Source organism: Phalacrocorax aristotelis, chromosome 2 (genome assembly GCF_949628215.1).
Source record: "Phalacrocorax aristotelis chromosome 2, bGulAri2.1, whole genome shotgun sequence".
NCBI lineage: Eukaryota > Metazoa > Chordata > Aves > Suliformes > Phalacrocoracidae > Phalacrocorax > Phalacrocorax aristotelis.
In genome coordinates this window covers 122,099,268-122,116,283 of record NC_134277.1, presented here as the reverse complement: position 1 = coordinate 122,116,283, position 17,016 = coordinate 122,099,268, and the positions used below count along the sequence as shown (strand labels likewise).

Genomic DNA, 17,016 nt, shown 5'->3' with positions numbered 1-17,016 from the left:
CCATCCATTTTGCAATTTTACGCAGCTTGTTAGATAGGGAATACTACTGGTTCTGGATTAAGTGTTGAACTTAATTAGCTACACTGTAAAACTTTGTTTTACAACTTTGTGTTCAACTTTGTGGTTGAAAATCATTAAAAAGCATACTAAATTTAGTGGGAGCACTTGAACCATTGAGGGTTGTGGTTACTTCTGCTTGTGCACCAGTTCTGAAGTGGAAAAACCAGGGGCTTCATACAGGGCTGTCACAAAACTTAAGGGTATGCTTAATCGCTTAGGTATGGACAATACCTAGTTAGCTCTGTCTGCGTTTCAGATGGTAGATCCAAGCCAGCTCTCCTCCGGAAGCATTTCACGTATGCTTCCTACAGAGCAGGAATCTCAGTCAGAACACTCAAAACGTGCTGCTAACTGCAAGACACTAGGAGGTAACCTGTGAAACAACTGCAAATTAAAAAAACGAAACCATGCTTATATATTTCTGTGGAGGGCAGATACATTCAGGAAGTACCATTAAGAACCAACTTCCAGTTTTTGTCAGCAGTCAATTAAAATACAAATATAAAAGTAAAGTTAAGGTTCTATAAAGAAAGGGTGGTGTTTATGTGTCTGCAACCTACATGCTTGATGGTGGTACCACAACAAAATTCTAGATATCCTTTTTTTTTTTTTTTTAATCTCTCTCAAAGCGAAGATCAGGTTAAATAATCTCACAGATGATTTAAAGAAGGTTAGGAAATGTGGTAGAATAGCTGGTTACTAGCTGAATCCTTTCCATTTTGCTACCTTTTGAACAGAGTGCATTTGTTTTGTAAGAATTTTCAGTGTGCTTTGTTGAAACCTAGCCTTCCTCTTCTATGATATGAGTTAGAAAGGAATTGAATTAAAGGTATTGTTTTGAGAAAAAAGGAAGTATTTCAAATTACTGAATTGAAAGAACTTTTTAAAAAATATCTGTTATGGAACACAATAAGATCATTAAAATTGCCTAACGTAAATACAGGCATAGGATTATACTGCAAATTTTAACAGGAGAAAGGGATCTTAATGCTCCCATACCTAGAAATCTTTAATGCGTTAAGACTCACTAATAGTTGTTAGCTTGTTCAGACTAAATCTTAGCCAAGCGTCAGATGCTAGGTTGTAAGGAAGGAGGGTCTTGCTGCTCCTGCAAGTAGTGGCCTTCGCCTGTACACAAGTTCAGTGATTGATTCAGGCAGGCTATTTCTTTTACTGTCTAATCGCTAAACTAATTTTAAAGTAATACTTGCGGTTCTACAAATGATAAAAGGACAGTTGTAATTCTGACAGCATCATTTTAGGCAGACTAGATTCAGCCTTTAGTCTCTCTCTCGTATTCTATCATTACCTAAATCAGTCCATTCTTTTTCCATGGTCAGTTCCCTACTACAGTTCTTGCATGTAACTTGGTTCCTGGTTCCTTTTCCACAAAGACTGCTTTTCTACCTAGCTCATGCTAAATACTGTGATTTACAAATGATTCTATAGAAAACTGTAAGCATTATTACATACCCTCTAGTGCTGTTCGGGATGCTTTCTCCTTGTTTATAAGTTTAGGAGTAGTCTTTATCCTCTGTTTGTACAGACCCCAGCATGATAAAAGTTCAGAATTTGGGCTGCTGGGTTAAATGTTAAGTAGCAGTAGCCTGGGAATGATAATTAGTTAAGCCACATTAAGGTAAGCCACTTACTGCTTTAATGCAGCTAGCCCAAAATATAAGTACATATTAGCATCCATAATGCCATATATAAGGTATTTACAGCCAAACTCCATGCTTTTCACATTGGATTCGAAATTGTGTCACTGAAAGTTCAAGTACTCTTAACATTAAATTACACTGCATCAGTGAACTATTATTTTAATTTATTGCAGGTACCATGTTTCTCATACAAGAAGTAGAATACTTAAAGTTAGTTTATTCAGAAGTATTGAGTTCCTGGAAAAATGTAAGAGATTATTCTTATTATGGTTCAGTGAAGACTTGGCTGGGTTTTAGTGCTACAGCATATGTTTGCTTGACTGTACAAAGTTGCTAAGTCAGTATTTTATTTTCTCTCTCTAAGCCCTGTAAAGCTATACATTCGAAGGAAGTTGACGACATGTATGTTGAGCTCCTTCAGCGTTGTAAGCAAATGTACCTCACAGAAGCAGAAGCAATAGATGACCATCTGTATCAGCTACCAAGTTTCCTCCAGTCCATTGCAAGTGTGATATTCCATATAGATACGGTAAGTCTAGTATTTAAAGTACCAGTCAAAGGTTTTATGCAGCTACAGGTGTATAAGGAGGTAATAGCTGTGAGCTATGATAGGTGTTTATTTGAAATACGATGGCGTTTAGCTTCTAGGGAATAGGAAGACTATCAGGAGAATACTTTACTGGGTTTTATTTGAATGAAGAAAATGCACAGAATGTACTAAATAAAATGCTACAGTGCGTTGTAACAAAAACCTTGATAGCCAGATGTGAATAGGTTTTTATTTATTTTAGGCAAAGCTATTTATTTGGACCTAGCTTTACTCTTCCCTTTATGCATTTATACCACTCTATTGCTGCTTTCTCTTTTGGTACTGATACTTAGCATGTTCTCTGAGGCTGATTCTTTGATTTTCCTCTGACGTTGTGCTGTCTGTGTTCTGATGAGGGCTTTCTGGATCCTAGCTGGAGCTGGGAGGTAAGGTTGGGGCAGAGAAGAGACATTCACTTACATTCTGTATTCAGGTTGTTAAGGATGAACCGATTATACTGCTGTGTTACTATTGCTTAATTAAATTAAATTGGTACTTTTCTAATAAGCTTAAGACTGGTTTCGCCAAAGCACTAATCTATTCAGGAGCTACTTTCCATAATGTGTTCCAGGAAACTGTCTTACTCTGTTTTCTTTGGTTTTGTTTTGTTTTTCTTTTTAATGTCTAAGATTAATTTACTTGCTTCGCCTTTTTATTGTTCTCAGAGCAGGTCATGATGTAAACTCTTGTAACAAAGGATCTTGCTGAAATAATGTAGCATAATTCTTCAAATTGATAGTTATAATCATTGTTCTTGCATGATGGGTGTTTTGTTTTTATTTCTTCTAGATTCCTGAAATATACACTCCAGTTCTTGAACATCTAGTTGTTCTGCAGATCAATAGCTTTCCACAATACAGTGAAAAAATGCAGATAGTCTGTTGCAGATCTATAGTAAAGGTATTTTTAGCCCTCTCAGGAAAAGGTCCAGTTCTCTGGAATTTTATTAGCACTGTGGGTGAGTCCGTGATATTAACTTTGCGGTGGTTTTGGGGTTTTGTTTTGGATTTTTTTTGCCTTAAATTGTTTAACTGGTTCTAAGAGAGGTATGTGGAGTAGCCATTTGGGGTCAAAAATGAAGCTTTTTCCAGTCCCCTAATAATGGAAGTTTAGGCTGCTGCTTGTGTTATTTTTTCGATACCCATTGTTCAGTCACTTAAGGAATACATTTAACAACTGTTCTGGATGACAGAATGGCAGAATATATTTTTGTGATAATCTGTTTAAGCATAAGACATTCCTCCTCCGAAGGATTGTGGGGAGAAAGGGATTTCACAGAAGAATGTCCAAAAATCTGTTCAATACCCTTTCAGTTACCCCTACAAAATATCACAGAAAGTAGGGTGAGTGTCATCTTTATTAGAAATGCAACTTTTTAATGCTCTGGAACTTGTACATAGTAAAAAGGAAAATTCCAACTATATGCTTAGTCAGATACAGTCCTGTGAATGTACTAATGAATGTGTCAGCATTGGTAGCTGACAATTCTAGTAGCCTCCAGCATGCTGACATTTCATTATAATGATTTTCAGAAATTATTTGTTTTCTTTCAATTATTTATGGTGACTTTTCTCTACTGCTGTGGCATTTTCATTGTTTTCCATGTTCTTGGTCTGGGACGTGGTGCACCCAAGCACCATGCCAGAATGGAGATTCTAAGTCCACGTTTGTGAGAGTCATTGGGAGTTGTTGCCTTTTTCAATATGGGCTTTATGGGCAATGCCCTGGTCATCACTGCATTCAGACTCAGGAACAAGTCAAAGCAGTATTGAGAAAAAGTAGTAAAAAGCAAATTCAGAATTGGTTCCCTGTGAAACATCCTAGAGTTATGGCTCTCGTTTTGGCTATATTAAAGAAAAATCTGTGTTCTTTTGCCTCTTCTTTATCCTGACAGAACGTAGAAAATAGAACCCTGATTTAATTCAATGCTAATGTAATGAGTGGTATGGATTCCGTGCCTTTTTAAATCTGTTCAGGCAATTTTTTGTTGTTTCAGTGCATCAGGGATTAATCAGAATCTTCTCCAAGCCAGTCACATTCTCAAAGGTAAAATAACCATTTAAACATAATTATTTCATCTAGCTTCTTAGAGTATACATTCCAGTTCTTGAACATCTAGGCCAGTAAACAGGGGAAGGCCCAAAGAAGCAAAAATAGTACTGTCCATTTTGGATTGTGGCTCAGTTGTTATTAGTTGCTGGTCCCTACATCTGCTCAGCAGAATAAGGATGTGCCTCTTGTGCTGAATGAAAAAAAGCACCAGGAAATAGACTTCTGTTCTCTGCAGTTCTTGTTTGCTCAGGTTGGCTGTAACAAAGTAGGTTGTACTTAAGGTCATCTAGCTTTCTTCCAGGTTAACAAATTTTTGGACACTTTAAAAGTTTTTCTAAATGTTTGTGTTAAGGGAGGATTTTAAAGCTCTTTAATCCTGTGCAGCAGGATAACTACAGAGTTTCTCAAATAACTGACCACTGGAAGGAGAAGATCTTAGAGATTTTTCAAACGAGCTGATTGTTTTGTGCTCTTTTCAGCTTGGTTAAATGAGAAAACTAAACGTTTCATGTTTTTACCTGCAGAAGTAGTTTGACATTGTGTTTTGCCTTAAGTCAGGTAGTTATATATACAGTGTTTCTGAACAATATTGTGTGTCCTTTCAGGATTTTTTTGGAAAAAAACCTTCTGGATCAGAAGACTCAAGTGAAGCTGGAGAGTTTGGGACAGGGAGGTGGAAAGTACCGACCTATAAGGACTATCTGTATCTCTTTAGAAGTCTACTGAACTGTGACACAATGAAGGTAAAAACATAGTTAACATGGAAGTACAAAAGGAAAAAAGTAATCATGAGACTTAGCACTGCTTTTCTAACCCTAGACTTTTTCCAAATGTTATGCTGTAGGAGAACTGTTTACTGGACTTCAGTGGATTTTGTGGTTGATAAATGAATTAAACGGGTGAATTTAGGCTTCCATAGCTGAGGAACATCTAAAGCAGAGTTCTCTGAATCATTCAAATCTGGGTTTGTAAATTCAAGAAATAATTCTCATTGGTGTTTTAAAATGTGAACTCTTTTCTCCTACAAAGGATTGTGGTTTTGAAGATGAAAACTTTCTTACTGCCAATTCACGACTGCAGTCTCTGAATCGGTTGCTATATGATGAACTTATAAAATCCATTTTGAAGATTATTGAGAAGTTGGACCTGACTGTTCAGAAACTAGATGTTAATGAACAGGTGAGACCTCATGACTTGTCCATTAATTTCTGCTGTTGTAGGGGAACCAAAATCACATTCCCTATTTTGTTTTCATTATGCTTATATGCCTCCTCATAGTGTCCCTGAAGTAACACTCCCACTAGTCAAAATGTCTTACTTCATATTTCTGGATGTTGCGTTGAAGTGTTAGTAGATGGGAACATCAGACTCGGAAGAAGTTCACAGAATGTGATGCCTACTCTAGCATTTAGTGGTTTTCATTTTTTTTACTCACTTTTTCCTTATGAGCAAGCAACACATTATTTCTTTGAATTATTTGTGAGCCAGTTAGTAGTCATTTGTCTGTGTCAGACTAGCTCGTAGCAGCTAGAAAATAGGAATAGACTGTGTTTATCTGGAAAAAAGGTGTAAATGCTTTCTGTGTTGTCACAGACCCAGTGTTCTTCCTTCAATACTTATTTTCAGGATGAAAATGAAACTGACAGTGCTTTTGTTGGGCCTACTTCTGACCCTGCTTCAAACCTTCGGCCGACGAAGCCGACAGACTTTATTGCCTTTATAAATCTAGTGGAATTCTGCAGGTATTAATATGCTCTTATGTAGCTTGGAAGTTACAAAGTGGTTGGAAGAAATGGGAGATTTATTTAAGGTGCCTGTTTCTGACTTAGGATGATATACCTTATTTCAAAATGCACAAGCTGATTATCAGGGAGAGAATTAAGTGTATTTCAGACATCTGGGTCATAGGTAAAACCATCCTAGCTCATTGGCTCAGTTTTTTTTAAAGAGTACAGGGGAAAAGTAATTAGCTTTCATTATTTGCGTGTAATTGTCTTTCAGTATATGTTGTAACTTCTAGTATTATACTGACTGTATACTAGTCTTCAGAGTACTTCAGAGACCAGAAATACAGTCCTCATAGAGTAGTATGGGGCATTAAGTGAAAAGTACAACATTGTTTGGCTGTGAAGGTCCAGCTGATTTCCCCTAGTAATACTGCAGTCTCGGTAGTGAAATGTGCTATGTGAGTTTGTATAAATTTAATAATGAGATGTAATGAGGAAGAAATGGCTTTGTACTGTAAAGCAAAATAAAGATCTTCCTGTGCTTGCCTCAGAAGGCAGCATGCAGTTATTCCCTCATTGTGTTCAGAGCTGCTCTGTTATTGCAATACTTCTCTTTCTTGTACTGACTTGAAAGTTTGGAAAAAAAAACAAACCCACACAGATGTTTTTTTCAGTTTTTTCCCCCCCATATGTGTTTTAGGGAGATACTTCCAGAGAAGCATGTTGAATACTTTAACCCTTGGGTATATTCCTTTGGTTATGAGCTTATTATACATTCAACAAGACTACCTCTTATCAGTGGATTCTACAAGCTGCTTTCTGTTACAATGAAAATTGCCAAGAAAATAAAATACTTTGAGGTGAGATCTCTTTTCCCAATGGAGGGCTAACGTGTAACATGTTAACGGTGGTGCAGTTCTTTATATATAGTCTTTTAAGCCCCATGGAAAATAGTTCCTTGAAACTATTACCCAGTTCTTCCAAATGTTTATAGCATCCTGTGCCTCCATAGTTACAAGCACATAGAAAGTAAAAATTTAGACTAGAAGCCCAGTTTCTGAAGAGATACCATACACGTGTAATGCTCTTTCTAAAATCCTGAGCTGTGTGATCAGAGGGATGGGAAATACCCTTGCAGTGCAGGCAGTACAGAAGATAGCTTGGACATCAGAAAATATCTAGCCAGAACAGCAGAGGCATATATGGGTTAATTACTCAACTTCTGGGGTGTACTTGCATTCCACTGACTGATTTCCACAAGAAATAACGATGCACCATTTGCAGCATGGAAGCTATTGTAAAGTGATGGTGCATCATCCCATTGTGTCTGTAGCCCCCCACAGAGTCCAGAACTGTCCCTGCCACTGCTGGTGATGGCACCAAGTGAAGCAGATTTGGGAACTCAGTGGTATAGATGCTTGTACTCTAGATGATGTTGTGAATTGCTAGTTTTTTATTCCACCTGCATTCTTGCCACTTGGGCATCCACTACTAGGGATTTTTTTTTTCAGTTTATGGTTTGTTAGAGGGGAGGGCAAGGAGAAAATAAAGCCATTGAAAGTTATTTTTCAGTCCTATGTATCTTGCTTATTTTGGGTAATAATAAATATATTCCAAAAAGTTGACTCGCAGTGCTTGGTACTAATGTTAGTTTCTAAGCACTGAGGGAAAAAACATGCATTTCAAGTTTTCACCGATGCCAATTTCATATTGGGCAGTGATGTATTTAGTTTGAGTTCAACTTCATATTTGTACTGTGTACTATGTTTTTTTAATACTGTTGACTTGTGATTTCTGTTGGTAGGGTGTCAGTCCAAAGAGTCTCAAAAAATGTCCTGAAGACCCAGAAAAGAGGTCTTGCTTTGCACTGTTTGCAAAGTTTGGGAAAGAAGTAAGTTGTTTCACTGGCTAATTTTCTTAGTCTGAATATAAGCATAAAAGACTTAATCAAAATTACGTGTTCTGAGAAAACTTACATATATGATAGAAATGTCATAGCTGTTTGAATTATGCAACATAGTGGGGTTTTTCTGTCTGTTTTTTACTTGATGTTGGAAGAGGCAAATACTGGTCACTTCTTGATGTAAAACTGAGAAATAGCTGTATAATTGTGCATTAAAAGCTTCCTGGTAACCAACTGCAGGTGAATGAGATTCCAGTATTGGTTTTGAGTTGTGTATTTTATGTGGATATTGATATACCTAAATCAAGATCTTAGAAGGTTTATGATTGTTCTTGACCTATTTATCTGAATTCTAGGTTACAGGAAAAATGAAGCAGTATAAAGATGAGTTGTTGGCGTCCTGTCTTAATTTTTTGCTCTCCTTACCACATGACATCATAATGCTTGATATCCCAGCATATATTCCTGCACTGCAGGTGGGTCAAAGTGATGTACAGCTAACACTTTTTTTTTTTTTTTTCCTTCTAAAACACATACAAAAATTTTGGAGCAAAGTTAGTATTCTGTTGAGAAAGAAAGATAACAGTTAAGCTTTGCACTGTCTTCAGTGAGATAGAACACTCGACTTATTGGATAAACAAGTAAATTGTCAGAATTTGCTTTTGCACTAAGCTGACTCTGTTAGTGTCTGTGTTACAATATAATATGTATCTCCTGTGCTGATGTTGAGTGAGATGTTAAGCAGACAAAAGTAATTAAGAAGGAAGATGTATTGTATGCTAAATGCATTTTTTTTTTTTTTTACCTTTACATAGTAGTAGTCAATAAAAATGAAAGACTAATAGTTTTACATTTGACCTGTAGAATGCCTTTAAGTTGGGCCTTAGCTGTACCCCAATGGCTGATCTGGGACTGGATGCTTTGGAAGACTGGTCGGCTCACATCCCCAGACATATAATGCAACCTTACTACAAGGATGTTCTACCTCTTCTTGATTGTTATTTGAAAAACTCTACTTCTACAGGTATGTACAGGCAATGAATTTTTAGTCTTGAGGGAAAGATATTGATGTGATGTACTTTTTGTCTATATTGTGTGTCTCTTGTGGTTGGAACAATATAATTTCTCTTACACCCCAGAATTTACCTTTTTCTTAAACTGGGATGTGTTTGCTGCTGCCAAACAATCATTAATTGTAGCCATTTTATATGCCACTTTTCTGTGATTTGTCCTTTGTATCATTAAATCAGCTTAGTTTTCACTAATAGAGACTTATTTTCCTTTACAAAGATTTAAAATGAAAGTATGATTGTCAAATCCTAAAAATAAAAATGGGCAAAACTAGGGTGGATTTTTTAAAGAAACTGTGAGTAGGTGCATGAGGTACAGCTACAATAAACTAATATTAATATGCTGGGTTTTGTTCATCAGTGGAATCCCAGAATAACTGGGAAGTAAGGAAACTTTCTCAAGCAGCCCAGAAGGGATTTAATAAAGTTGTGATACAGCGTTTAAGAAAAGCAAAGACTCTTTCATTGGTAAGAACACTGTTTCCTTTTAGAGTTAAATGTGAGTTAATCACTTCACTCTGTTTCTCTTCCTTTCTTGCGTACCTTTTTTTTCTGAGGGTTATTTCTGCATTAGATCAGTACAATGAAACCCATTCTACAACATGGCTCAAAAAGCTGTTACATCAATACAGCTGGAAAGATGTCATATTCTAGAGTGAGAATGGGAATGAAGAAGGGGAAGGGAACTGAAGAAATCTTCTAAGTCAGCATGACTGCTAGACTAATACAGTGTGGAAACAAAAATTTACCTCCCTATACCGAAAATCAGGTCCCAGGTTAGCAGTGGTGCAGTGAGCAAATAACCATTTTGTTAATGTGTTACTATTTTTTAGTTATCTTTGGACAGGTTCATAGTCTTAGAAGTCAAACATACTGCAATTTAGGTTCTGGGATTAAAGCAAATTAAAAGAGTAATTTTTTACTTCAGACTTCTTTCCATCTTTTAAACTATTACATCTTTCTGTAGGTACATGTTATCTGCAGTGATAAGATTTTAACTGTTACTTGAGAAATGGCAATTCAGAGCCCACAAAATGTGATGAAAATGCTTTCCAGTCTTCCCCTCTTTTGCTTATTGAACCAAAACTGTTCTCATTTGTGGTTCTCCTCCCCACAGGTTCTTAATTTTACTTTCTTCATCCATATGTTAATAAGAGCCATAAAACCTTCATTTACTGTGTAAACCAAGTCCTTATGTATAGAAGTAACTCTTCCTTCACTAATATCAATCTGTTGAATTATTTAGGATGACAGTCCCTCCTCGGAAGCAGTAAGGACTAGAGTGGCACGCATTCTTGGATCTTTGGGAGGGCAGATCAACCACAACTTAATTACAGGTGAGTGTCCCATCAGTGTAAATAAAAATATTTACATGTCTCTGCTCTCTCTTTTGAAAGTTGATTTCAGTGACGTCTTGTTGTGAGAATGCATGAGCTTTTCAAGGAAAGCTATTTTTTGTTGCTCTTGTTTAAACAAAATTGCTTTTATTCAGTTCCAGAGTTTAGGAGAGCAAAGTATTCACTAACTTACTATGGAATGAAGAAAGTGTGTAGAAAACTTCAGTTAAAGGCAAAAATTATATGCATCTGAGTATATGTTTTTATTTATTTCACCCCTTTTGCCCCCTGGCTGCAAAGCCATTTTAAAACTTTGCCCCAGTTTGTGACTCCTCAGTACTTGTCTCCACCTTTTTACTACAGTTCTCACTTAATCCAGTTTTGCAGAACCGCAGCCTGTGAATTGTGTAAGTCTCAGCAAGCTTACTTCTTCACTTGGGAGTTTAAGGTGCACGAGGTCTTTAGTATATGCAGGTAGTAGAGTTCCATTTGAGTCCCTCATCCAAAAAAAAAAAAAGTTTTCTCTTCTTCTCTGTTCAGTCTGTGAATAAACGTCATAATTTAATTATTACGTAGCATAAAATCTAATCAAAACAAAAATGGAAAAGTATAGCGTCAGTACCTGACTGTGAGCTTCAAGGGATAACTTCAGTGCAAAATGTAGTTGGTCTAAAAACTCATCTAGTTGTGTAGAAGTTTTGTTCCTTTCTTTTAGTGCTTACATTTGTTTTTTCTGCCTTTAAGATCAGTTTTCTTTCTGCCAAGTACTTCTCTTGCTCATTCAGAAATACAGAGGGAAAGTAACATTATTCCCTGGAAATCAAATACGAAGTGTGGTCAGACTTTGTTAACCAAATTAACAAACATGGGAATATAGGGAGAGGTGGGTGTAAGCCTGGCAGTTTTCCTTGGAGAACGTAGCCATAAATGTGATAATTTTCTGTGCAACTGCAGGAGTCTGTGTGTTGGCTCTTCCTGTCTGGTTGGTTGTAACAGTAGAAGACAAAAACAGTGTATTGGACATCTTAAAGAAGTATTTTAAATGAAGTGTGATTCAATGTCGTCTGGGTTTATAATTGTCTCCAAACCTACATGTATTGAAACTGGAGGCTGCTGTATATGTCTCCCAAAATGTTCGCTGTAATTATTTTTCCATGTGGTAGCTAAACATCTGTCTGGATGTGCAAATAAAACCGTCCTTCTAAAATACTTCTGGTACTTGTCACATCCAGTAATTTATAAAGCATTAACATTTTATGGCAATCTAACTGAAGGTGGAAGGTTACAGATTTTTTTCGACTGAGCTACAGAAATACTTGTTCTGTGTATATTATATAAAGGTTATTTTTTTTGTTTTGGTGTTTTCAAATGCATTAGCTACCTCTGCAGAAGAGATGATGAAGAAATGTGTATCCTGGGACACTGAGAGGCGTCTGAGCTTTGCTGTACCATTTGCAGATATGAAGCCTGTCATCTACTTGGATTTATTCTTGCCTCGTGTGACTGAACTGGCTCTTTCTGCAAGTGACAGACAAACAAAAGTATTTTTGTTTTTTCTGCATCTTTTTTTATGCTAGCTGATAGATACTGCATAAAAGAATGTCTTCCTCGTTAAGAAAGACCATTTTAATTAATTCATAGGTAGCAGTGTGCTTCTTTGGTGCCCTTTCATGATGAAATTGTTCTGAGTGTTTAAAAACTAAAGAGCAGCAGTTGCTGTAAGCTCTGTCAGACACCATGGTGCTTTGAGAGTTAGACTTAACATAAAAATGAAAATTTTAAACTGGTTGATCTTCAGTGGTTTTTGGCCTCCTTCTCATGCCTAGCCTGTGAGCTTGCGGGCCCAGTCCAGCAGAATACTTAAGCAAATCTTTTGCTGCTTTGCAGGATTGGGATGTTGCTCTCCGAAGAGAGCCCAGAATGGAGGTATCCTTGAACGCACAATGATGGGTGAATTATGCAGTGGTGAATTTTCCCCAGCTGAAAAGTGACTGCCCGTGATAGAGGCTGAAAGATTAGGAGAAAAGCCAGTTGGAATGTACATAAATTATTTCCATGGACACAATCTGTTCCTGGAACTGTGATTTAGGATAGATTGGAATGACTTCTCAAGTACACCCTTTCTTTTGACTCATTCTCTCCTGCCCACAATTTTGTCTTCTCTGTGAAAGTAATGAATGCATAACCAAAGGGATTTTTAAATTTCAGGTTGCAGCGTGTGAGCTGCTGCATAGCATAGTCACATACATGTTGGGGAAAGCATCTCAGATGCCAGAAGGACGTCAGGGTCCCCCACCCATGTATCAGTTACATAAGCGAATATTTCCAGTACTGCTTCGTCTTGCTTGTGATGTAGACCAGGTAAACAGACATATTTATAAGCTTTTTACCGTGTTTAAAATATCTCTAAATGTGGGAATTAATTATAATTTTATTTAGAAGCTATCCTGTTAGAAGTTATCCTAACACATTGACTTTTTTTTTTCCCTTCCCCAAATGTAATGTATTTTGTAAGCTGAAATTCTATTTTAGGGATAGTTTTTCAGCATTTCAGGGGTGGGTGGGTGGGGTGGGAGCCTTTTCAAAGTCTTCAATAATGGAGTGTAATTCAGAAGAGTGAACAAATACATGAGGGTTTCAAGATTCAAGTTTCAAGGTTCATTTAGAGAGTTTGTGGTAGTAGCTGATCTTTATTGTTGTATTTAATTTCCATATTTTTATTTTTCTATAACAAGTTAATTTGAGGTGAAGTTGATTATTTCAATATAGGATGAGTGCAAAGCTACAATCTACAAGAAGAGCATTTGGGAGAGAATTTTTAGCTGCCTTATTAATAGCTAAGGATGATGTATTTAATTCAAACATCTGAATTTGGTATTTATCCTCCTTTACATGAAACACAATAGATGCATAGGTTCAGCTCCACTGAAATTACAGGTCTTGTGCCTTTTCCAACTGCTGTTTGGACCCTGGATCCAGAATCTGGTTTTAGACCAGAGGGATTGCGTCCTGTTAAAATATACAGGAAGCTGTGTTACCAATTTAGGTGAAACCTCTTTTGCTGGCACACAGCTGAACATAAACCATAGGTAGTAGGTAGATAATGTCTGGGTTGGTCCAAACAAATGCACACAGACATAACACACTGTGTTATAAGCATGTATGTATGTAAGCAAGTATATTTAATGTTTCTTTCCTTCATGTTGTAGTATGATAGTATTTGATCAGGTTGACTTACAGGTAGAATTGTTGAAATCCAGCAAGTTAGAATAATGTATACAGTAAAGATTAAGAGAGATTTTAGATCAAAATACAAACGTCTCTGTTTTCCTGGCTGTATGTTGGCCTGTCAGTCTGTGGCATGCAATGTTTTTTGTCTGTCTCAGAGGATCTTACTGAAAGTAATCTTGGAGATCTTTTGCGACTAGCTGAATAGAAAGTAGCTAACCAGACCTTTTATTTGTTGTACTTGATATGGACAAGTAATATGAAGCTGATTATTTCTTTGAAAAATGGTCTATAAAATGAACATTATTCTTACATATTTTGAATAGCAAAATGGCATAGAAATATATTAATCCTAGAAAATGAGTTGGCTTTTACTCTTTTCAGGTAACAAGACAGTTGTATGAGCCCTTAGTCATGCAACTCATTCACTGGTTTACAAACAACAAAAAATTTGAGAGTCAAGATACGGTGGTGTTCCTGGAGGCGATTTTGGTAAGTCATAAGCCTTCCTTCTCTTTTTTTCTGTGCCATATGACTTTATTTTTAACTAGCATCATTTTACTGCTGAAAGAACCAGGAGCACATAAACAGATATAATGGCTCATTGTTTGTCTGAAAGATGGAAACCAGTTTATCAGTTTTGTGATCTCTTAATGTTTCTTATCTGAGATTTTGATGTTGGATTTTTCTATTTCTTTGACGTTCTCAAAATACAGGTAGCATCTTTAGAGTGCTTTTGGGACTAAGGAAACACTATTTTTATCATCAGTGTACACAAGGAACTACTGAAACACATGATCTTTTTTCCCCCCACTCTAAAGGAAAGTTGCTTTTGATGTGCACTTAGTTTTCTTCTCTAAGCTTTTTGCTTTCACCAGGCACAAAAGCTTTAAATTTAAAACCAGCTTTTGCACTCACCTGAAGTGGCTGTGGAGGCAAGATAGGTCGGGAGGTTTTGCAGTACTTTCTGTAAATTAAAGTCCATGTTGCCAGACCACTTCTAAAGCAGAGGAAACTGGCTCATCAGAAAATGAAGTGACTTAGACAAGGATTCTAAACTGTTCAGTAGCTGAGACGGGAATAGAAATCCAGATCTTTGAGGCCTAATCCAGTGCTGTGAGGGCTGAAAACGCTGCCCCTTCCCTTGGACAGTAGTAATTTTGAGGCTTTATTACTTCTGGGAAAGTGTGAGTACATTTGTTTTTTAACCTACAAATAATACTGTTGTAAATAAGTTGCTTTGATAACTGCACCGAGGCAATGCCTTTTTTTCATTCCTGTAATGAAATAATGTTGTGTAATTTCAGAGTGGCATAGTGGATCCAGTTGACAGCACTCTGAGAGATTTCTGTGGTCAGTGCATACGAGAATTTTTGAAATGGTCTATTAAGCAGACAACACCGAGACAGCAGGAGAAAAGCCCAGCAAACACCAAGTCTCTTTTTAAACGGCTGTATAGTCTTGCTCTTCATCCCAGTGCTTTCAAGAGACTGGGTGCAGCACTTGCTTTTAACAGCATCTACAGAGAATTTAGGTGAGCAAACAGAGCTCAGAATAGTAGCTAACTTGGACTAAAGGTTCAAGAAGATAAAAAGAATTGAGCATAAAACTCAAATAGGCATCCACTGACACTTACCCTATTAATGAATACAATAGCTGTAAAATTGAGTTACTCAGATTATTAATTTTTAATTACAATGTTGTAGTTCCGGCTTTCTGCAAGTGCGGAGTGTAGAAGTTTAAATTTCTATCAAAAGTTTATGGGAAGTTACCCCTTTTAAAGGTGGTCAGCAAATCTTCATTGCTGTTCTTTTAGAGTGGTTTAGATGTATTTTGTTATACAAACATCTTGTGCGGTTTATCTCTACAGTATTTTCATTTTCTTTTAAAATTGTAATTTCACACTTAGTGCTTCTTCTACTCCTGTTTCTCATCATATTTATTCCTGATTTTTAAAGGGAAGAAAATTCTCTGGTGGAGCAGTTTGTATTTGAAGCATTGGTTGTATTTCTGGAAAGTCTGGCTTTAACCCATACAGACGAGAAATCATTAGGTGAGCTATAATTAACTAACTGTGGAATGAAGACAAAAGCCATCCTGGTGAATCTTGGTTTAAAAAAGAAAAACTAAACCAAACCATGAATCTATAACTGGAGAAAAAGTAAATGTGCTTACTTTTGCAACAAAGGAAGGATTATTTTTCACTACTGAGAGAGAGGCCATTTGATATCTAGTTAGGAACTCTTTGAATTGGCTCCTTGCAACACGTAAAGGTGGAAGATTTTGCGCTCAGAGAAAGAACCTTTTCACATTCATGATGATTTAGTAATACTAAAAATGCTCGTGCTTCTGATTTGAGTCCTGGTTTTGCAGTTACACAATGTAAAAATGTAGTTTGACAAGAATCTTGAAGTCTACTTTTTTATAACAAACAAAATGCTTGAAAAATTGGTATTTCTCTATATTCTGGGGAAGACTTCCACCATTCTGTAATACCCTTCCCTGTTTGCCTTGTCATTCTTCTCTACAACAGTATGTAGCTGTGTGAAGAATCTGCGACCTCCTCCACAGTTGTAATGATTCTTCAGTATCAATTAATAGTAATTCAAACATAAAACCAAAAACTGATGTTATAAAGATTTATTTCCTTCAGAGAAACAGTTCAGGATATGATAGAAGTGGTCCCATAAGAAATATTCATATGGGAAAACTTCTTTAAGGATGAGCAAGGAAAATAGAATACACAGTTTTTATAGCAGAGGCCACACGGTTGGCTCAGGCCATGTTGGCCTGTCTGCTATTTTATGATCTTGTTCTGCAGCCTTGAAAAATAGAAGCACAGAGTAGTGGAGTTGATAGACATTATCCTGTGTGTAAGCCTCTTGCACCATTCCTATAGTGATAATACCTTGATTCATTTAACCAAGTTACCGGCATTTATTTATACATGTCAATTCTCTTTCTAGCAGGTACGACTCAACAATGTTGTGATACTATTAATCATCTGAAGCGCATAATCAAACATAAAGCACCTTCGCTGAACAAAGAAGGAAAACGGCGAGTGCCACGGTCAGCAATTTGCGATTCTTTTGCTTTTTAAATACTACATTTTGGTTAACGATGTACGTAGTTCCATTAACACTTAGGACTGAATGGGGAATTCATCCTGTGACTGTTGTTGATAGAGATCTCCTGATGTGTCTGTTGAACCCCTAGTGAGAAATGATGGACATGATAAAAAAGGGTCACAATGATCGTTCTTTATTCCAAAGCGGTGAGCTCAGAACAGAGAGCTTGCTTTAGTTTGGTAAGGACAGAAGGGAAAGAAAAGCATATTTGCCCCACAGCAATGTTTGTAACAACATTAGCCCTGGAGGAAACTCTCCCAA

At 36.8% G+C, this 17,016-nt stretch overlaps 1 protein-coding gene across 4 annotated transcripts in view; it reads left to right on the top strand.

The window, feature by feature from the left end:
* The window catches only part of PRKDC (protein kinase, DNA-activated, catalytic subunit), an 86,133-nt gene that overhangs the window by 8,672 nt on the left and 60,445 nt on the right, over nt 1-17,016 (top strand). For 2 of the 4 annotated variants that reach the window (XM_075084983.1, XM_075084985.1), the window contains exons 12-29: nt 2,086-2,250; nt 3,100-3,268; nt 4,307-4,356; nt 4,968-5,105; nt 5,392-5,541; nt 5,989-6,104; nt 6,790-6,949; nt 7,894-7,980; nt 8,349-8,468; nt 8,857-9,016; nt 9,424-9,530; nt 10,309-10,399; nt 11,777-11,940; nt 12,608-12,760; nt 14,012-14,119; nt 14,935-15,161; nt 15,586-15,680; nt 16,594-16,696. In XM_075084983.1, coding sequence (XP_074941084.1) covers nt 2,086-2,250; nt 3,100-3,268; nt 4,307-4,356; nt 4,968-5,105; nt 5,392-5,541; nt 5,989-6,104; nt 6,790-6,949; nt 7,894-7,980; nt 8,349-8,468; nt 8,857-9,016; nt 9,424-9,530; nt 10,309-10,399; nt 11,777-11,940; nt 12,608-12,760; nt 14,012-14,119; nt 14,935-15,161; nt 15,586-15,680; nt 16,594-16,696 — 2,363 coding nt within the window. Of the gene's footprint in view, nt 1-2,085; nt 2,251-3,099; nt 3,269-4,306; nt 4,357-4,967; nt 5,106-5,391; nt 5,542-5,988; nt 6,105-6,789; nt 6,950-7,893; nt 7,981-8,348; nt 8,469-8,856; nt 9,017-9,423; nt 9,531-10,059; nt 10,180-10,308; nt 10,400-11,776; nt 11,941-12,607; nt 12,761-14,011; nt 14,120-14,934; nt 15,162-15,585; nt 15,681-16,593; nt 16,697-17,016 lie in introns of those variants that run through there. The other 2 variants (XM_075084984.1, XM_075084986.1) reach the window with 2 other exon arrangements.